The 19,383-nt window shown below is 49.9% G+C and overlaps 1 protein-coding gene across 8 annotated transcripts in view; it reads right to left on the bottom strand.

The window, feature by feature from the left end:
* Positions 1-367: 367 nt before the first annotated feature.
* Positions 368-19,383, bottom strand: part of LOC102741961 (E3 ubiquitin-protein ligase UBR4) — a 109,084-nt gene continuing 90,068 nt past the window's right edge. For all 8 annotated transcript variants that reach the window (XM_081817603.1, XM_081817601.1, XM_081817599.1 and 5 more), the window contains 18 exons: positions 18,617-18,742; positions 18,408-18,536; positions 17,323-17,666; positions 15,638-15,728; positions 14,989-15,073; positions 14,691-14,818; positions 11,480-11,609; positions 11,199-11,356; positions 10,379-10,488; positions 9,596-9,737; positions 9,123-9,204; positions 8,637-8,810; positions 6,806-6,927; positions 5,684-5,881; positions 4,879-4,959; positions 2,380-2,467; positions 1,532-1,659; positions 368-514 (listed from right to left, as the gene is read on the bottom strand). In XM_081817603.1, coding sequence (XP_081673729.1) covers positions 383-514; positions 1,532-1,659; positions 2,380-2,467; positions 4,879-4,959; positions 5,684-5,881; positions 6,806-6,927; positions 8,637-8,810; positions 9,123-9,204; positions 9,596-9,737; positions 10,379-10,488; positions 11,199-11,356; positions 11,480-11,609; positions 14,691-14,818; positions 14,989-15,073; positions 15,638-15,728; positions 17,323-17,666; positions 18,408-18,536; positions 18,617-18,742 — 2,448 coding nt within the window. In that variant the 3' untranslated portion in view covers positions 368-382. The remainder of the gene's footprint in view (positions 515-1,531; positions 1,660-2,379; positions 2,468-4,878; positions 4,960-5,683; positions 5,882-6,805; positions 6,928-8,636; positions 8,811-9,122; positions 9,205-9,595; positions 9,738-10,378; positions 10,489-11,198; positions 11,357-11,479; positions 11,610-14,690; positions 14,819-14,988; positions 15,074-15,637; positions 15,729-17,322; positions 17,667-18,407; positions 18,537-18,616; positions 18,743-19,383) is intronic.

Genomic DNA, 19,383 nt, shown 5'->3' on the forward strand with positions numbered 1-19,383 from the left:
TGTGTGTGTGTGTGTGTGTGTGGAGAGAGACAAGTGTGTGGACTTCTGCAGACAATGAAATCATGCTGTTCCAGATCTCTATCTTGGTCGCCCTGAGGACACTGGCATTACTTCTCCAACACTGTGCAGTCTGGACTGTTTCACAGACTAACTTCCTCTTATCTCTGATCAGAATTCAGGAAAGGGACCGGGAAAGCTCCTGCATGTCCTGGCAGTAGCACAGAGGTGAGCCAGCAGGAAAAGAGACCATTTAAATGATCCATGCCTTGGGGCCAGTGAGCCAGACAGAGATAAAGGGTTTGAAAAGGCCACAAACCCATTTCATCTGAGCCCAGAGCTGAGATGTCCCTCCCCCTACCCAGGACTTCTGAGGCTCACTCTATCATCTCCAGCCCATACTCCTTACCAGGTTTAGGGTCCCCAGCATGACATTCAAGGTGTTCATTTCCAGCTTGACCAGCTGCTGTCGGTTGACTTTCACCTTCACGCAGTAACTGAACAATTTCAGGAGCACCTGCCAAGAAAAGTCGGTCAAAACCCAAGAGGCCATCTTAAGAGTATAAAACGTGGGGACAAGCAAGAAAGAAACGTCTGAGAGGGGTCACATACAATCAGTAGGTACTCTTCCCAAAGTGCAGAGAAAAGAAAGGAAAAGTGTTTCTGGAGGGGACATGGTAAGGTGGGAAGGATCTCAGGCCAGACTGGTATTTTAAAGAGCAACATTCTCTGGCAATAGCCTACGTGGGCTTGGCATATCTCTACCATCTCTAAAACTATGGCAATGACACCAATTCCTAGTGGAACGGGTGACAATCTGTTGTACCAGGGAAATTCCAGTACTAACTCAGACTCTAATAGTGAACAGAAAGATTCCAAGGCTCATGGCCTGTGGGAGCTCAGAACCATGTAGGTCAGTTATTTATTTATTTATTTAATTTATTTTTCAAGTAACACTTTTCCTTTATCAAGACATGGGTTTGTTTTTTTCTTTTTACATTTTCAGATTGTAATTCTTTTAACGCTTTTTTTTTTTTTAATTCTTCACATGGTCATTTAGAACACGATTACAATAACGCATGTTCTCATATCTTCTGGAGCTGAAAGTAACAGTGTAATATTTATGGTGCCTTTGGGATCCTCTACTCCTTAGGAGATAGATGGATGAAGACCCAAACAAGATCCTACCAAATAAATAAAAGAACTACCTAGAAAATCAGTTTAAAAAGCAACAGTAGTTCATAATGGACTCAAGTGCAGTTTTGCGGGCAGACAGGCAGGCACTGGCCCCACAGGTGGCTGGAGAGACGTGGTCGAAGGCTGCCAGCGCACTGGCTCTGGTGGGGAGGGGCCAAGGGGGGGCACCCTACGGGACAGAGGGCTCGGAAGGCTGCCAGGCCCAGGGCTGCCTTGCCCTGGCCTGTGGCACCATGCCACCCTCTTAGGCTTACGTGGCACAGTGGCCACAAGCTTCTCTCCACAGGGGCCACTCTCAAAGCAGAGGGCTGCTCCCTCCTTGTTGCCCCCAACTCACGGTGAGAAGGTGGCGTCCCTGCTTGAAATCTCTGATCCCGGCCAGTCTGTTGAGCATGCACTCCAGGCCCCCACACTGGGCCATCACACCAGCCATCTTATACACTTCCTCTTCATCTTCTTCTTCATCTGAGGGAGGAGGGAAGCCACACAGAAATGGCAGGGAAGGGAAGGATGGAAATAAAACAGATAATCCTTTTCCGGGCTGACCACTAGTTTCCTCTTTCTTATCTCCAAGAAAAGCATAGCAATAGAAGGGATCAATACTGGATATTAAACTATGAGACTGGGGGCGCCTGGGTGGCTCAGTCGTTGAGCGTCTGCCTTCGGCTCAGGTCACGATCCCAGGGTCCTGAGCTCCCCGCTCAGCGGGAAGCCTGCTTCTCCCTCTCCCACTCCCCTTGCTTGTGTTCCCTCTCTCGCTGTGTGTCTCTCTGTCAAATAAATAAATAAAATCTTTAAAAAAGAATAAATAAACTACAAGACTAAAGCCAATTACAATTATTTATTCAAATATATGAAAATACAAGCACCACCACCACAAAAAAAAAACAAAGCAAAAAAAACCCCCCAAAAACCTAAGCTAAAAATAAATCTGAACTCAAGTTTGTTGCTAACTGCACTTTATTCCCCAAGTTTGTTATTGTTGTTCTTTTAACTCCTGAGGGGTCTGAATCAGGCCATAGATGCCTGTACTTTTCCTCAGTTGGAGAAGTAATCTCCCGTCAATTCCAATCAGAGCTACAGAACAGTGTGTGTTCAGAATACCCCTAAATCCCAGGATGTGAACCACTCACTGGCCCCAGACCCCCCACCCAATGTGCAGCAGTGTCTGTGGGGAGGGCCTACCTGTGGTGGAGTCCAGGGACTCAATAAACTCCTCGGTGGCATCGCCCAACAGCCCGCGCATGCGGTAAACAATCCTCATGGGCTCTCCCTGAGCAGAGGCAGGTAGACAAAGGTGCTTGTAAACAGGCCCAGAAAATGCAAAGGACTCAACACCTGGACTTGTTCTTCTATTTCTCTACAAGGTCTTACCCACAACATCTAGAATCCAAGCATACTGCAACTCACGTAGGGTAAAGGAAGCTAATTTTATGCAGTGTCTACTATGGGCCAAGAGTGGGTGTGAACCATTTTATAAACACATTCTCATTTAATTTCATTAAAACTATACGTAACAACGATAATCACTATTATGTATTGAGTGTTTAACTCTGTGCTAAATTCTATGCTAATGGAGCACTTCACATCATCCTCTTACACTAGGTTAAACAGCTTTTTCAGAGTTATCCAATGATAAGCACAGTCTAATCCCAAGCCTGTGCCTCCTTCAGGAGCACAAATTCTAACCAACGGGGACCACTTCCCAAAGAATCAGGACAAGCAAGATCAATCAGATCAAAGAGCTTTGATTCAAGACTCAGGAATCAAAAGCAAGAGCATAATCCAATCCTGAGGTCTTCACATAATCACGTGACAAGGAAAGGGTTCTTCCAAAATTACTGAAGTTAAAACCTCTAACTTGATGGAATGATTAGAAAGAAGTCTTTTGTAAACTTTACTAGACTGGAGGATGGTGACAGGTCACTATACACCGGGCATTAAGTTAAGCACTCTCCCATCCACATTATTCTTATTTTGGAATTAAGAAACAGGGGTCTGAAGTCACCCTGTATGAAATAAAGTTGAAGAGCAGGTACCACATTAATTCAAGTTGACTGCCTCTAAGCCTACGCTCAGCTTCAGGAGAGGAAACCGTCCTGGGAGAGAACCTGTCAGAAAGGCCGCTTGCAGAAGTATATTCCCAGCTATCAGAGCCCAATGGGAACTTAGAGAAAGAACGGCTGGACAACAAGGGCAGAAAAAGAGACACAGAAAACAGAATAGGCTCAGGGCGCCTGGGTGGCTAGTCGGTTAAATGTCGGACTCTTGATTTCAACTCCGGTCATGGTCTCAGGGTCGTGAGACAGAGTCCCGTGTCAGGCTCTGTGCTCTGCGTGGAATCTGGTTGAGATTCTCTGTCTCCTTCTGCCCCTCCCCCTGCTCGTGCGCTCTCTCCCTTGCTCTCACTCTCTCTCAAATAAAATCTTGAAAAAGAAAAACAGAACAAGCTCTAGTCAGCAGCTAAGGAGACAGGCTGTTTATCATGGAAACAGAGGGGTGGAGTCAAAAGGCAAGTTGATGAAGGCCCTGATAAAAAGGTTCCACAAACTCTGGACTTTGCCAGAAGAACCCTTCAGTGGACTGAGTGCTAATGTGAAAGGCGGTGACCCTCAACTTCTTCCTTGCCTTGTAGTACAAAAGGGGAGCTGCCCATGGATGCTCTTTGGGTTCCATACCACCATTTCTAAGGACAGCCATACAAGCTTGGTCTTTATTTTTTGTGTGCCAGGGATCAAATCTGTACCATCTGTTTTGATGCTCAAGTGTCAATGACAAGATCACTGGATGGGGCAATCTTCTGTGCGGACCTCTGCCGCTGACAGTACCCACTGACCAGGATTCCCAGCACAGCGGGAGAACAGAAAGGAGACAAGCAAAAATATGTGACAGACTGAAGGCCAAAACATACTAGCAGACACGACCAATTTAGTGTCTCAAACTCTCGAGAAATATGTGGGACTAAATCAGAAAAGTTTACCGTGCTTCAAGGGCACGCTGGCTCGCCATTCTTCAGTTACTTGTTTGACTCACTGACTAAAAATTCCCCAACAAAGGGATGCAAAGAAAAGGGAAGGAAGGGAAAGAAACAGAGAAGGAGGAAAGGAAGGAACAGGGGAGCGAGGGGAGGGAAAGAGGAGGGAGAGGGGAAGCAGAATATCTGAGACCCTTAGGAGAGGTCAAACAGTACTGAGGGGGCCAAAGGACCAGAGGGCCATGTTTCCTTCATTTCCCTCTCCCCCCGTCAAGAACTGCCTGTTTACATCTCAATTCCGCAGCTAGTCACACAGGAACCATGCTCGCTCCTTGACACCACCACTGGAAAATGTTCTAAGTGAGCAGGCCCCTAAAAAGCAGAGAGCTCATCTCGGTCAAGAGATGCCCGTGTATAAATGGCACGAGGCAGCAAGCACCCCCCATCACATGCTTCCTCCGACACCGCCCGGCCCGGCTGCACACAGCCAGAAATGCTCATCCTCTCCTGAAGCTCTTCCACCTCTGGCCAGATACCTCAAAAGGAGGACAAGACCACCGGTTTGCTCCACAACCACAAACAGGGAAGCCCGGCTGTGCAAGCACGGTTACCAACTGGGTAGTGACGATTAACAATGGCTCCTCCCGGTACAAGTCCGCCTAAGTCAGAAAAGTACAACCCCACCTCCAAGCAAGGAAACAAGCACATACCTCATTCGTGGTACACCAGACCTTCTTGTAAACCTCAGCCACAGGAAGATCCAAACTAATGATCTTATTGTTCACTAGAAGCTGAACAGCAGAGGAAATGAGGCTGTTATTGCAAATAATTATAAGGCAAGGACATTTCAAGATCAAAGGGCACTTCATAGCAGTGGTTCATAACTCATCATTTTTGTGTTCTGGGCCCATCGCCTCCCCGTCTCTAAAAACTGCACGTATGTGCACAACACACAGAATCTGGGACACAATTTCAGAGGCTACATGCACCCTTAACCCAAACCACGGACTCCACGTTAGAAACTGCTGCTGAGGACCTTCTGCTACCCAGAGTCCCTCTCAGGGTCTGCCAGAAAAACCATTTTCTCTATTTCCCCCAACACGCTTTCCCACCCCTAGATGATAAGGCCAGACCCTCGAGGTCGTCTGCCACAAGGTACTAGATACAGGGCCAGAATCTGCACAGGGGCCACTGTGCCAGTTTTAGGGAGCTTAATTAACTTGGAATCCCTGGGAAGTCTCTGTCAGAGCAATAAGAACAATAAACTACTCCGTGACAAGCAATAGCCACTAACCATTTGCTTACCGCATGCCAGGCATTGGGCAGAGCCCTTTATAGGTAATTAACCTTAACACCAGGTAAGGTACATAGGTGGGAACCACTGGCCCCATTTATAGAGGATGAAGCTGAAGCAAACTACCTGCCCAAGGTTAACTGGCTACTAAGCAGGGAGGAACGTGGATGTGACCCCAGCCCAAGTTCTTAACCACGGTGGCAATGTCCTATGCTTGTTACCTCCATCCCGCTGTCGTCCTCCAGGAGAGCCACCAAGTCACAGTCCTGGCAAATCTTGTTCTTTATATCCCTCATAAGTGGCCCAATGCCTGGCTCATTGCTGCTATATGGGTTCCCGGGCATCCTGCCCTGTAAGAAGTCTTCTTGTTGCGGGTCCTTCTCCAGGGTCACAAAGAATTCAGTGACTTCATTCTCCTCCTAAAGGACAGAAAGAACGACGCACCGGCAGGAATGGCATTAAAGACACCAGAGAGGGACGGCAGAGGCCTTTCAGATTTAGACCATCCTACTTTGTTCCATGGACACTGAGAGAAACATACACTCATCCAGCCTCTTACACATTTTAAGATATAAATGATAGGAAATTCAGGGCTGATTCCAAATACACTTCAAATAGCCTTCAGTATCAAGCATCTCCTCTGAAACTCAAGGGTGGAGTAGGAGAAAGCCTACCACAGTCAGCACGTGGGCAACGTAACAAAGCCATGTTACTGAACCAAGGGGAGGGGGGGCTTTCCTCCCGCTCACCTCAAGTGATGATAACCCATCTGCGGCCGGACGACTCTGGCACTAATGACCCCTATGTTGAGAGGAGGGTCCCTCCATCACATAATGCTCAGATGCGCCTAACCCCAAAGACCCTCATCATTAACTGATGACGCTAGTGTTTTTCAGCTTTCGTCTTTGGGCCACACCATGCTCTCGGATAGCTAGGCAAGGGAAACGCGCACACGCGCACGCACACACACACACGTGTGCATCCACCAAACACAGGCAGGGGAAGAAGGAAGAGAGTGAGCATTTCTTCTCACTCTAGCTCCATATTGCTTCTTTCATGGCATATTGAATGGGTAAAGCAACAGGATCTTAGCAATGGGAAATTAGACCCCATTTTTAAGACTGACCTAGACCTTAAATCTAGGAAGTAAGACCAAGAAAGGTCATCAGATTTCCCATCATTAGGAGTCAGAAAACTAGGAGACTGACTGTGTTTGTCAGTGGAGCTTTCTAAAATGTTGACCAAATGACCCACAGCTGGTCCGACCGCCCATGACTGAGAGGCTTCCTAGCAGAATGACACACGCACACACCCTGGGAGGCACAGGAAGAAGCACCGCTTACAGGATAAATGATGCTGCAGAGCCTCTCAAAGATGAACACAGGTGTCCTGTAATCATCCAGGTTGTAGCGCTTGGCTGTCTCAATGCACACAGCCATGAAGGCCTTGGTTTCCGATTCTGTACCTGCCAGAAATCAGTGGCCACGTCAGTTAGGAGAGAGCTTCACACACACAAACCCCAATGAGACTTTACGTGCACAGTCACCAACAGGTTCTTCCTTCTTGGTAAATTTGCAAATGCCCTATGTGGCAGTATCAATATTTCAATTAGAAACTTGAAGCTAAATGATTTGATGCTTAGACCACATTCCATTTGAAAGCCCCAGCACCCAAGTCAACACAGTGCATCACGGTTAGCTGTGTACACCTCTTGCTTCCTCTCCGAATGATCACCTCCTTAAGGAGAGGAACTATGCTTTACTCAGTGCACATCCTCTTGCCCAAAACAGGTACTCCAAAATGTCAAATAATAATCCTAATTGTATTCCAGGAGAATCAAAGGGAAGTCATATATAGCTTTAAGCTTCAGTCTTAAAACGATTAGGTGGACTGCCCTCTACAAGCCAAAGAGACAATTTCAAGTCATAGGAGAAGGAAGAAATATGCTTCAAAAGGGTCCAACTGTGGGGCACCTGGGTGGCTCAGTCAGTTGAGCGTCCGACTCTTGGTCACAAATCCTCACTGGAGAAACCCATATTTGGCTTGGCTTCTAAAGAATTTCCACAGAGGCACCTGGGTGGCTCAGTCGGTTAAGCGTCCAACTCTTGGTTTCAGCTCAGGTCGTGATCTCAGAGTCTTGAGATCAAACCCCATGTCAGGCTCTGGCACTCAGCAGGGAGTCTGCCTTTCTCTCTCTGCCCCTCCCCCTGGCTCACACTCTCTAAAATAAAAATAAGTTTTTTGAAAAAAAAAAAATTCCACAGATAAACCCTTGAAACATGAGTGCATGAGCTCACAGTCAAAAATCACAAAATACAAAAAGATTTAAGGCACCAGAAGCAAGAGCTGGAATAACAAACAGCAGAATCAAATGGATAAGTATTTCAAGCCTTGGAATTATCAGACACAGAAATGTTTGCTATTCTTGCAAACTACAAGATAAATGGGAAGTGTGAATGAAACACAAGAGCCTATAAAACCTGTAGAGAACCACAAGGACTCAACAGTTAGACTAAAGAGCTAACACAGTGAAGAAAAAATGAACTAAATGAAAGAAATGAAGAAACCCTCCGGAGTCAGCAGAAAGAGACAATGAGATGCGCCCCGTGACGGAGCGGTAAAGAGAGACGGAGGAGAGGGTGGGTTCTACAAGGATGACAGAGAGATCGGGGCAAAGGCAAATGAGGAAATGATGGCAGAGAATTTTCCAGAACCAGTGAAAGATACCAATTTGAGGACACATACTTCCTTCTGTTCTATAAGCTTAATATAAAATGTCTAAATGGGGGACGCCTGGGTGGCTCAGTGGGTTAAGCATCTACCTTCAGCTCAGGTCATGATCCCAGGATCCTGAGATCGAGCCCCTCGTCAGGCTCCCTGCTCAGCAGAGAGCCTGCTTCTCCCTCTCCCTCTCCCTCTGCCTCTGCCTGCTGCTCTGCCTACTTGTGTGTGCACTCCCCCACCCTCGTCAAATAAATAAAGTGTTAATTAAATAGATAAATAAATAAGTAAAGAAAATAAATAAAATGTCTAAACAGACTGAGCCCAGCTCTGGAATTTTACAGCTCCAAGAACCAGAGCTTCTCTCCCTCTCTCCTCAAACGTGGAGAGACGCCTGCCACCGGCCTCCAGCAGGAACGCCACCCCCACTCCAGGCCGCTGGGCAGGCGCTACCTGTGGTCATGTCCTCCAGCATCTCCAGCAGCATGTCCTGGGTCTCGTCGATCAGCTTGGTCCTCTGCACCACCAGTTTTCGCAAGCATAGGTACCCATTCAGCACAGTACCTACCAAGCGACTCTTAAAGTGTCTTTTGATGGACTCCACCTCGACAAAGGAGGAAAGAAGCCCTGTGGGGACAGGAAAAAGCTGCTGCAAGGGCTCTGAATGAGAACGAAGGCAAGGAAGGTCCACATCTTCCAAAGGTTATGAGCAACTCCAAAGCAACTTCCGAGCACAGAGCGGGTGCTCAAGGAAGTGAACTGGTCACCGGCTAACAGGGGCTCAAAAACGTAAGCCCACCCGAGACGGGACACGCAGAGCTTACATATGTACAGAGTCAACACAAGAGGGAACAGTCAACCTCCGCGCCCCAGGAACCAAGGTCAGCCCGCAAACTAGACCCAGGGTACCTAAGGGAAGGGCCCGGCAGCTACGTCTACCTGTGAGACTTTTGAGGGCGTAGCCCTGCTGCAGGTCAGTGCTAAGGGTGGCCTCCTCCAGGGCCAGCAAGCGGGCGATTTCCTACATGGGATGACAAGCACAGTTAGTGACTGCTGACATCGGCCCCCTCCAGCTGCGGTCCAGGAGCCCACAACATCAACCAGACGCTCTGCAGTCACCATTCTGTTCCCATGACCTCTTGAGCTGAACCTCTGCAGAACTCCTAAGAAGCTGAGGGCAGTGCCAATGACGTTAAGGGAGGGCTTAAAGACTCAGAATGGCCGAAATGCCCCCAGCAAGTTGTTACCTCCTTATGATACACAGAGCCACAAAGATCAATTTTTTTCAACAAATATTTCTTCTCCGCAAAGAAGAGTAGCACAAAGTCTACATCAGGGGACTGTAATGAGAGCAGGACTGGGGAAGGGCTCTCCTGAGCGGGGGGGGGTGGGGGGGGGGGCAGCGCAGCTACCTTGGTGATAAGGTTGCCCACGTAGGGCAGGACTCCCCGAGCCGCCAGATAGACTTTCCAGTGGGCCGAAGTGATGAGCTTTTGGTAGAGAGCCAAGTACTCGGCGGCACACTCGCCAGCTATGCTCAGCTCGTCCAAGTAGCTGCCCCGAGAAAGACAGGACACCGTGAGAACGCAGCTCCAGGGGCTCCAGCAGCCCCCCTCTGCTCATGTCGTCTGCTGTCCTGGGCTCCCCCTTCCTTCTGGGCACCTGAGAAAACCCCAAACTTCCCCCTTGGGAACTCCCCACACGTGGGGACAACCCGGCGCACACAACAGGAGCGTGATGCAGTGATACCCACTTGGATCAACCAGCACCAAAATGCACAGTGCTTATCTGGGCAGCGAGACTGTGGTTTTGAGTGGCTCGTGGAGAAGGCAAGTGTACCACAGGGTTTAGTGGCCGGCAGCCTGGGCTTTGGAACCCCACTGCCTGAATTCGAATCCGGCCTTCAGCAGACAAGTGCCCAGCCGAGGCAAGCCCAGGCCACCGTGAGGGTGAAATGAGACGGCACAGCCTGCGCGTTCCTGTATCGTCAGACCTCAACGGCCGCAAGCTGCCAGCGCCCCTGCTCTGCTACCACCCCTAGTACGACCACTCACTCAGCTTCTACGCCTTTCCTATTTCTGTGCTTTCCACACAGCACGGCCTGGGTACGGAGCCTGGCCGTGCCCTCCATCACCCTGACCTCCGGACCCCCCCCAGGAACATGGGCAAGGCCGAGCCCAGAGTGTGAGCAGTACCTGGTAAGGAGGTCAAGGACCTGCTGCTTGCGGCTGGGAATGGTGGCCAGAGCTTCCACGATGGTGCAGGCTGCCTGGCGCGCGGCCTGCGTCGCCGGGGTGAAGAGCACCTGCGGGACACAGGCCAGAAGCCCCGTCTCAGGTGACGGCTGGTCTTGCCAGGTCCCCAGCAGGGCACAGTCCACCGCCACCCTGCCAGAAGGCCTCTGAGCACCTCTCCATGGAAAGGTTAAAGGTGAACAGCACCAGCTAACGCCAGATGCGACTGTGGCTGCCCGGGAGCCCCCTATTTCATGGAGAGTTGTTCCCCCAAGCAATCTGGAGAAACCACCTATGATGACTGAGCTAGGAAAACAAGCCAGCAAGTACTTTCCTCGCACAAATTGCTGTTAACTCTATTCTGAGGATAACTATATGTTAAATGCTTATAACCTAATAGTGTCTTTCTTGTCTTATATATGAATGGATCAATGGATGCCCTGAATTACCTTAATCCTTCACAAGGTTCGCTAGAACAGAGAGGGAGAGGGCAGCAGGAGGTAGGGATGACAGAAGGAGAAAAGGGAGGGGTGGCACCGAGGCTTAGTTCTGGTAAGCGGCCAGGGAGGAGAGTGGCAAGCCCACCAGCTTGATGAGAAAGGCACAGAAAAATCCTGTCTTGACCAGTCTATCACACTGCTGGCTGCAACCAAGCACCTCCCTCTGCTTCCAGTCTGAAAGGAAGCAAAAGCAGAGTGGACACGTGGGGAGGAGCAGAAACGCGCTGCTTGGCATGGGGGGCTGGGGCAGCGAGGAGAGGGCCAAGGACGAGCTCACTCACTTGCCGCAGCCAGTTGTTATGGCCCAGTTTGAGATCCAAGGGGGGGGTCCTCTTCCCGCGACGACTCAGGAACTGCTTCCATCTCCACACGTACTTCTCGGTCAAATAGAGGTGGCGGAGCTCTGACTTGCTGGGGGATTTCCCATTGCCATCTATCCCTGGCAGGCACAGGGACGCAGCAAGGCGTAAGGAAAAGGAAGTGACAGAAAGGGGGGATTGTAGGGCTGTCAGGACAAGGGTCAGGGGACCAGACTTTCCTAGTCCTGAAGAGACAAACACACCTCTGATAGGAAGACATTTCTTCCAGGCTTCGTAGGATGCTTTGGGGTCTCTCTTGAGCCACAGCTGAGCCTGGGCATGGATCTCATTGCAGTACGGCTTAACTGTGGTGAGGGCCTCGACGGGGACATCCTGCAGGGGGAAAGCCGAACAGGGTGGGGAGCTTCAGAGCACAGCTGAGCTGGGCTCCAATACAATGGCACCAGACGCCCCAGAGGAACATATGCAAAAGCAAGGAGATCAGAAGGATCAACATATCAGTTATGTGTGTTCCTGTTCCAATATGTGTTCCTGTTAAAGCATTTTGGCCCAATTTAGTTAGAGCAACATTTCCACGCTGGACTTACGGTCACTGCTTTGTGCAGGATAAGATGTAGCTGGCTTCCTACAGACCATCCTTCGGCCGCAAACACCAGGTCCTATCCCAAGCCTGACTCACAGTTCCCTAAACGTCAATCTTCAAGGAGTCCCTAAGCAGTCTCCAGAATTTTAAGAGCCATTACTGAGCAGAACTAGCGTGCAGAGCAGAGGGACCCACACAGCACTCTAAGCCAGCCGTTCTCAAGCCTTTTGGCCTCAGGACTCCTTTACAGTCTCAAAGAAATTACTGAGGACCCTAAACAGCTTTTGCACATGTGGTTCTATCGATATTTACCATGTTAAAAATGAAGCATAAGAAATTCTTAAAATATTTACTAATTTCATCTTAAAGAAAGAATTAAATCCACTACCTATTTACCTAAATGACACTTATGTTTCCAAAATAAAAATCATCTAAAGGAGTGGCAATACTTTATGTTTTTGAAAATTTGCTTAATGACTGCCTTAATAAGACAGGTAGACTCCCCGACCTGCTTCCGTGTTCAAACTGCTGGGAGATGTTGTTTGGGTTAAAGTACATGAAAAAACACCCAGCTGCACACAGATACATAGTTGGAAAAGAGAAGAATGTTTTCGTAATCTTCTCATTTAATTGTGGATTTCTTCCTTTGATACTACTTTTAGCAAGTTACAGGTTCTTAAAGATTGGCTGTCACATGGAGACTAAAATCAATGGATAAACTTTTCAGAGTCCGTTAAACACTAAAACTCATCTTTTACCCGTGCATGATTCTTTAGCATGTGCTGGTCATTCAGGAAATACTGGCTCACTGAATTAGGTCAATTCCTCTGGACGTGACAGGCCCGCTTCATTCGTTTTTCAAGAAAATGTCTGCCAAACACCCAATTCTGAATAACCACAACTGGCCTGGTGCACATTTTCCCAAGCATACAGGAGCTCCGTAAGAAAAGCAGCTGGCTCAGCCTGCATCTGAAACAATCACCCGCGTGCTTCAAGACGAGCACCGCACTTCAGCGTGCAGCAGGAGCACTCTGTGTTCTTCCACACTGTCACACTGAGTATTCAAAACATGAGTACCCCAGAGTCTAGATTTACTAATATTCACTTGTGCTGTTTCCTCAAGGATGCCCTTGAGACAAAGGGCACGGCAGTGGGGAGCCCAGCTAAGGGTCGCTGGGAGCCGCTACCTTTCCCACTGGGGCCCCGGTGGCCTCACCCACCGGTGACTGTGTAACATCAGCACCAACGGCGCCAGACCGCTAGGGGCAAACAGGGTCGTAGGAGGATTATGAACCAGACGTCAACCTCACAGATTCCCCAGTAGTCTGGGGAACACCCAGGCACCTGGGAGCCCAAATTTTGAGAACTGCTGCCTTCTCTAGGCTAAAACTAAGCACGGTACAAACATCGACACTGGGCTCCAGTGCTCAGAGGGTAAGCAACTCTGCAAATCTGTTGCCTCAGGAAAAAGTGATGGTTAGGTGCAGATGGGGTTCCTCTTCAATCAAGGACTATTTTTATCTGCTGAGAATGAGTTCTGTAGGGAAATAAACCTCATCAAAGGGAAGGAAGATGGGTTCCCTCAGCCCTGCCTTTTCTAAGGACTATCTAGGAAGACGGGGGTCAAGGAAAATGTAGTCAAATCTTCAGGATCCAGCTTCTTCCCTAGTGCTTACCACTCAGAAAGCAGCCTTCCTACACTTTTGAAGACTCTGTTTCTATCGAAGGACTCCATCAGGAAATGGAGCAGGGGTCAAATGGCCCAAGGACCGCAGAGAGGTAAGGGACAGAGAGCCTCAGGCATGGCCGAGAGGAAGAATTACGGCCCGGGTTTTCCACAAGCCAGTACAAGCAGATGAACCTGGGGCTCAGCTATCGTTATATTAAAATAAAAACTTGGCTTTCCTCATTCACTTAATGATCCACTGAGTGGCTATCATCTGCTAGATATTACACTCTGCCCTGGACACTAAAAATATTTCTAAACTGGGGCACCTGGGTGGCTCAGTCGTTAAGCGTCTGCCTTCGGCTCAGGTCATGATCCCAGGGTCCTGGAATCGAGCCCCGCATCAGGCTCCCTGCTCAGCCGGGAGCCTGCTTCTCCCTCTCCGACTCCCCCCGCTTGTTTTCCTTCTCTCGCTGTGTCTCTCTCTGTCAAATTAATAAAATTAAAAAAAAAAATTTTCTAAACTGACGTCCCTGCATTCAAGGAGCTCACGGGCAGCCTAGCAGAGAACTGGCTCTTCTAAGCAGCAGCTCGCAGAGAGGGCAGACCCTACGCAGAGAAGACTGCACGCAGCCACAGCCAACGTTTATAACGGACTAACACGAGCCAGGGTTCGGTGCACAGGATCCACATCAATTACTGATTCTTCACAACACTTCCATGTGTTGTATTCTCATTTCAGAGACGGGTAAACTGAGAAGCCTGAGTTAAGAACTTGCCCAAAGTCACGAGGTGAGTGAGGAGAAGAGCTGGGACGTGAAATCAAGAAGTCCGCTTCAGAGCCTGGGGACTTCACCACTGCGCAATGTGCGTAGGCAACGGCACAGGGACAGCAAAGAACACTGTGCTTTCTGGGAGCCTGCAAGTCCTCCAATGCGACTGGACAGTCCTCCAGTAAACCACCCTGTTCTAGGCTCTTGTATCTTCATGTCTATTTTACTCCCGACTTTCCTCTGAGAAACCTTCCTTCTCAAAAATCCCAACTCCTGTCTACTGAGCTATGGCAAAGGAAGCATTGGTGCCCTCCCACGGGCAGGCTGAGTGCAGGGTAAGGCAGAGCCTTTTACGAGGCAGGACACTGTGCTGGCCGGGGCGGGAGGGGGCCGCCGCCCTGCCCTGCCCTCTGTGACCCCCCGCCCAGTACCTTGTTCTTCTTGCTGGTTGGAGCAGGTGGTTTAATCAGCTTCTGCAAGATCCGCAGGCACATGAGGGTAATGTTCTCCACAACCACAGGAGTCTTAATGTTCACAGCCATGAGGAAAAGGCTGAGAGCTAGGGATAGGAAGGGCGGGCCAAGTTGCAGTCACAGAGCACCGTGTACCTGGCTCCAGCAAGGCTGTCCACGGCGGTTGCCCCGCCCCGCCACCTCTGTGGCTAGGACAGCACCCAAAGTCCCCACCCCCTCTCTGAAGAGCCCCTAACCAGATGTGGCCTAAGCTCACCACAGCGTAACCGGAGTTCCCAGCAGCTGTCCTCCTTCGAGATGGAATCTGTCAGCAACAGCATTTCATACTGAAGGCTGCTTGCCTAGAAGGCCAACGGGAGGAGGTATGAGAAGAGGAGGGTCTGCAGGTGAGACCCAGGACTGGGGCTTATGTCCAAGCTCTGCTCAGGGGACTCAGATCAAAGATGTCTGGTACCCGGTGGCACCATCAGAAAGAGAAAGGAGTTGGGCGCCTGGGTGGCTCAGTCAGTTAATCGGTTGCCTTCGGCTCAGGTCATGATCCCAGGATCCTGGGATCAAGTCCCGCATCAGGCTCCCTGCTCAGTGGGGAGTCTGCTTCTCTCTCTACCCACCCTCCCCTGCTTGTGATCTCCCTCTCTCTCAAATAAAAAAATCTTAAAAAAAAAAAGAAAAGAAAAGAAAGAAAGAAAAAGGAGAAGTGGAGACCCCTGTCCTCCATCCGGCCAACCACCCATTTCTCTTCTCCTTCTGAGGCTGGCTCTGACCTGGGAGAGTCATTTTGGGTGAGAACTCTGCAGACTGCTGCTCCTTCCCTCCCCAGCCACCCCAGGGAGATTGGTAGAAAGAAAGCGAAGGAATGCAGAAAGAGAAAGAGGAAGAAGTCAAAGGGCAGTTATCTTGCTCACTAGATCAGGATTGGCCCAGTGGCCCTTCAAGGCAGTGGAGACTTTGCCAATAATCAAGTCGTTCATTTGCTGGGTGGCTTCTGGATTGTCTCTGGAGAAGCAAAGAAATAAAGAGTCCTGTTATCTACCACTGGCTGTGTCCCTCCTTCCCACCTGAAGGAGCACAGAAAAAAGGCACTCAATGCCCAGGGCCACCTGGCCTCTCCAGGGGCCTGACCACAAGACCGGCCCCACGAGACCCGAGTCTGTAACAGAGTGCCCATCGCAGCCACCTTTCCCGCAGTGGTCACCGAGGAGAGAGCAGCACCAGCATCCAGGAGATCCCCTCCCCGTGCACAGCCCAGGCCACAGAGCCCCCCGGCGCTGCCCAGTACACCGAATCCTCCAACTTCCGAATCCGACATCCCCCTGCCAGGATGGGTCACGACACTTTCCTCATCTTCTCCATCTGCCTCTAATTTCCCTCTCATGAGGTACCCACATTTCCTACCGAAGGCCCACTGTAACAACGTCTATATTAGTCACGACGACGTCAACTGTACCAGGCCACTTTCTCGCGTCCTACCCCATTCTGAATAAAATCCCAAGTCCTTACAATGGCCTAGATCGCCCGGGATCTGGCCCCCAGCGACCCCTGGTTCTCCTGCCCGTTTCCCGTGTGGCCTCCTTCACTCCACTTACACGGGCCTCTAGAGCTCCCGCTCAGTCCCTGGCACAGCCCTGCCTCTCGCTCTCACACATGACGTGTCCTACGCGTGCAGCCACAGCTGAGACATCTGCATGGCTCGTCCCCTTACTGCAAACACGCCTCCTCAAGCATCACCCCTCAGAGGTCTTCCCCAACCATCTCCCAGCAGTAAGCCCTGTTGCAGTCGGAGCGCCACCCCCGCTGTACCTCTCTTCACAATCCAATCTCCTGACAGACACCGGACTGTGCAAGTATGCTTCTGCAGGTCTCCCCACCTGGACTGCAGGCTCCAGGAAGCAGCGACTCTGCTCCATTTACTAGTGCGCACTCAGAGTCCAGAACAGTGCCTGGCATTCAGCAGACACTCAAAAAACACCCGCTGAGTCAGTGAATGAGCAATACAGCAAGAAATGGTTACCGATCACCTAATGTGTTCTGGAACTTATGCCACACACTCAATAAATCCAGCTCTGGCGACCACATCAGCACATACTAAGTAGTCAACAAATACGAGTTACTGTCCACAGGAATTATTCCATCCCACCCTCGCCATAAGCCTTTAAGGCATTTACTATTATCAGTATTTTTCAGACGAGGAAAACCTCAGCTCAGAGAAGTTAGCTAAGCTGTCCAAGGCACAGAACATCAGACACCGAGCCTAAGCTTCATCTTCCATGTGAGTCTGGAGTCCAAGTGCCCAGTCACTTCTTTCTCCTCTCTCACCAGAACCCAGACACTGTTCAAGAAACCTCACTGGAACCAACAAAGTACAAGACAAATATTCTCTTTACAAGGAAACCTGGTCTCAAATGTTCACGGAGTTCACTCACCCAGACCCTGGGCATCTCTCCCTCTTCCTCCCTTGTAATAAGTTAGCTGGCCTGTCTGGCAGCGACAAACACCACGCTTTGCACCCCAAGCTCCTAGCGTCACTGCCACCACCAACCCCCGAGCTAGCAGGAGTTACTGGGCCCACAATCCTGGTGCAGGCTCTGACCGAGTTAGCAGGCACATGAGCTGGCGGACCTCCTCCCGCATGGCTGCAGAGCCTCGGCGAAGATTGTAATCAAAGAGCTCCCGGATGAGGCCCTGGGAGACGAGGATGTGCCTCAGGGCCGGATTGGTGGCCAGGGCCCGGAGCAATGTGATACAGTGTTCTGTGACGGCCGAGGCGCAGCCATAGCACTTTGTAGAGGACGTGTGGCCACAGCCCAGGACGGATAAGGCGCGGTACTGGCTGGCGGTAAAGGTGGGCTGTACAGAGGTTCGGGATGATTTGGTGGCTGCTTCCCTCTGCTGCAGGTCATATTCCAACAACTCTTTGCGTGAAGCGAAGACTTTCTAAGGAAAAAAAAAAAAAAAGATAAAAGAAAAACAAATCAGCAATTAGAAGGAAGAAGAGAAAGTTAACTGGAAATCAGCTTTGGTCTGAAGGACTACTTTACATGCATTATTATATTACAAAGCAGAAAGCTGAGGCTTAGGAGAGCTGGTTTGCCCAAGGCAAGTGGCAGAGGCAGAACTCAGCCCCTGATCACAGGCACATGTCCTGAACTCCCATGTAATGCTGTCTCATAAAGAACAAACACGAAGATTAGAGGCAAAGGCAATTCTGGCGGCAAGGACCTGGCGTGTCTCCGGCCAGCCTCCTGTCCCGCGGACATTAGGTCAGTAGCACTGCACTGGCCGCCCGGCCCACCCTGGTTGACTGGCATTGGTGTGCCCTGCCCTTCCAGCCTACAAACATGGCATATCAGAAAGAGAGGCAACAGAACCCTGACACCCGGTTTTTAAAACCAGCATCCCCTCTACTAAAAGATGGGTTGTGAACGGGCCAAGGAAAACAGATCTAAAATAATCTATTACCCTCAGTCTTCTGGAACAAATTCAGGTCTCTGCCAAGCACCAGAAACTACAGTGTGAGAGAAGTTATACGGCGCAACCACCTAGACCCTGCCTTTTCAGCCAATCGGACAAGGGAAACCCAAGACTCCAACTGCTGGAGAGGGGCAACAGGACTGCTCTGAAAACAGCATGGGGAATGCACGACAGAACACTCTAGAGTGGCTCCCATTTCTCTACCTGGATGATTTTGGAGAGCTCATCGAAAGAGTTCTTGCAATCCCCACAGTACTCCTGAGCCAGCTGCAGAATGTACCGATTCACGCTGGCTGAAGTGGAGCTGATGCTCCCGGACGTCCCCGAGTCATCCTGCAACCCAAGAAGCATGCTGTTAGTCTCCTGCTTCTGACCCAGAGCCCTCTCCACATGCCCCTCTAGCCTGGGGTTACCTGTGGCTTTTCAGGGGCTGCCTCGTTCACTTTGCAGAGCAGGTTCTCCAGCTGTGGCCGGTGTCCCATCAGCTGGTGATACACTCGGTCAGCTTTGTCCAGAAGCGTATTGATGTTGGAAACAGCCTGGCAGGAAATGACAGGGGCATGTGTGAAGGCTTTTCCTTGAGTGATCCCAATTGCTAACCATTTCCTGAAACATTTCCTACAGGTCAGATGCTGTGTTTCATACATTCGTTATCTATTCCTCACAATAATCCACGGTGTTGGTGTGTTATTTGTAACAACATATAACATACTATATAACACAGCATATACATAAGTATGCAATGCTGAGAGAACTCATTGACACTAGGTCACACAGCACTGAAAGGCACAGCCGGAACTGAACTTTTGTCCCTTCTGACTCCACAGCTAAATGTTGTCCTGCTTCCCATGCTGCTTCTAGCAGCAATCCCAAAAGCTCCCCCCAACTCTGACTGTCACCTAATCCCCAGTCCCACCACACCATGCAGACTGAGAACCAGCCCCTGGGTAAGCTAACACTGAGGAAAGGCCAACAGCTGTTAATATGAGATATCTGTGGAACAAATGCAAGGCACTCATCCGAATTCTTTCAACCGTCCCAAATCTAAAGTCATTTGTCCCTGGAGACATTCTAGTTCATTGCCAACCAACACTTCCCTGAAGTCCTATGAAAATCACATGTTCCAATATATCCTACACCATTATTTGCTCCCACCCGAAAGCCGTGCCCTGAAGAGAGT

Source organism: Leptonychotes weddellii, chromosome 4 (assembly GCF_054177405.1).
Source record: "Leptonychotes weddellii isolate Sample4059 chromosome 4, ASM5417740v2, whole genome shotgun sequence".
NCBI classification, from domain to species: domain Eukaryota; kingdom Metazoa; phylum Chordata; class Mammalia; order Carnivora; family Phocidae; genus Leptonychotes; species Leptonychotes weddellii.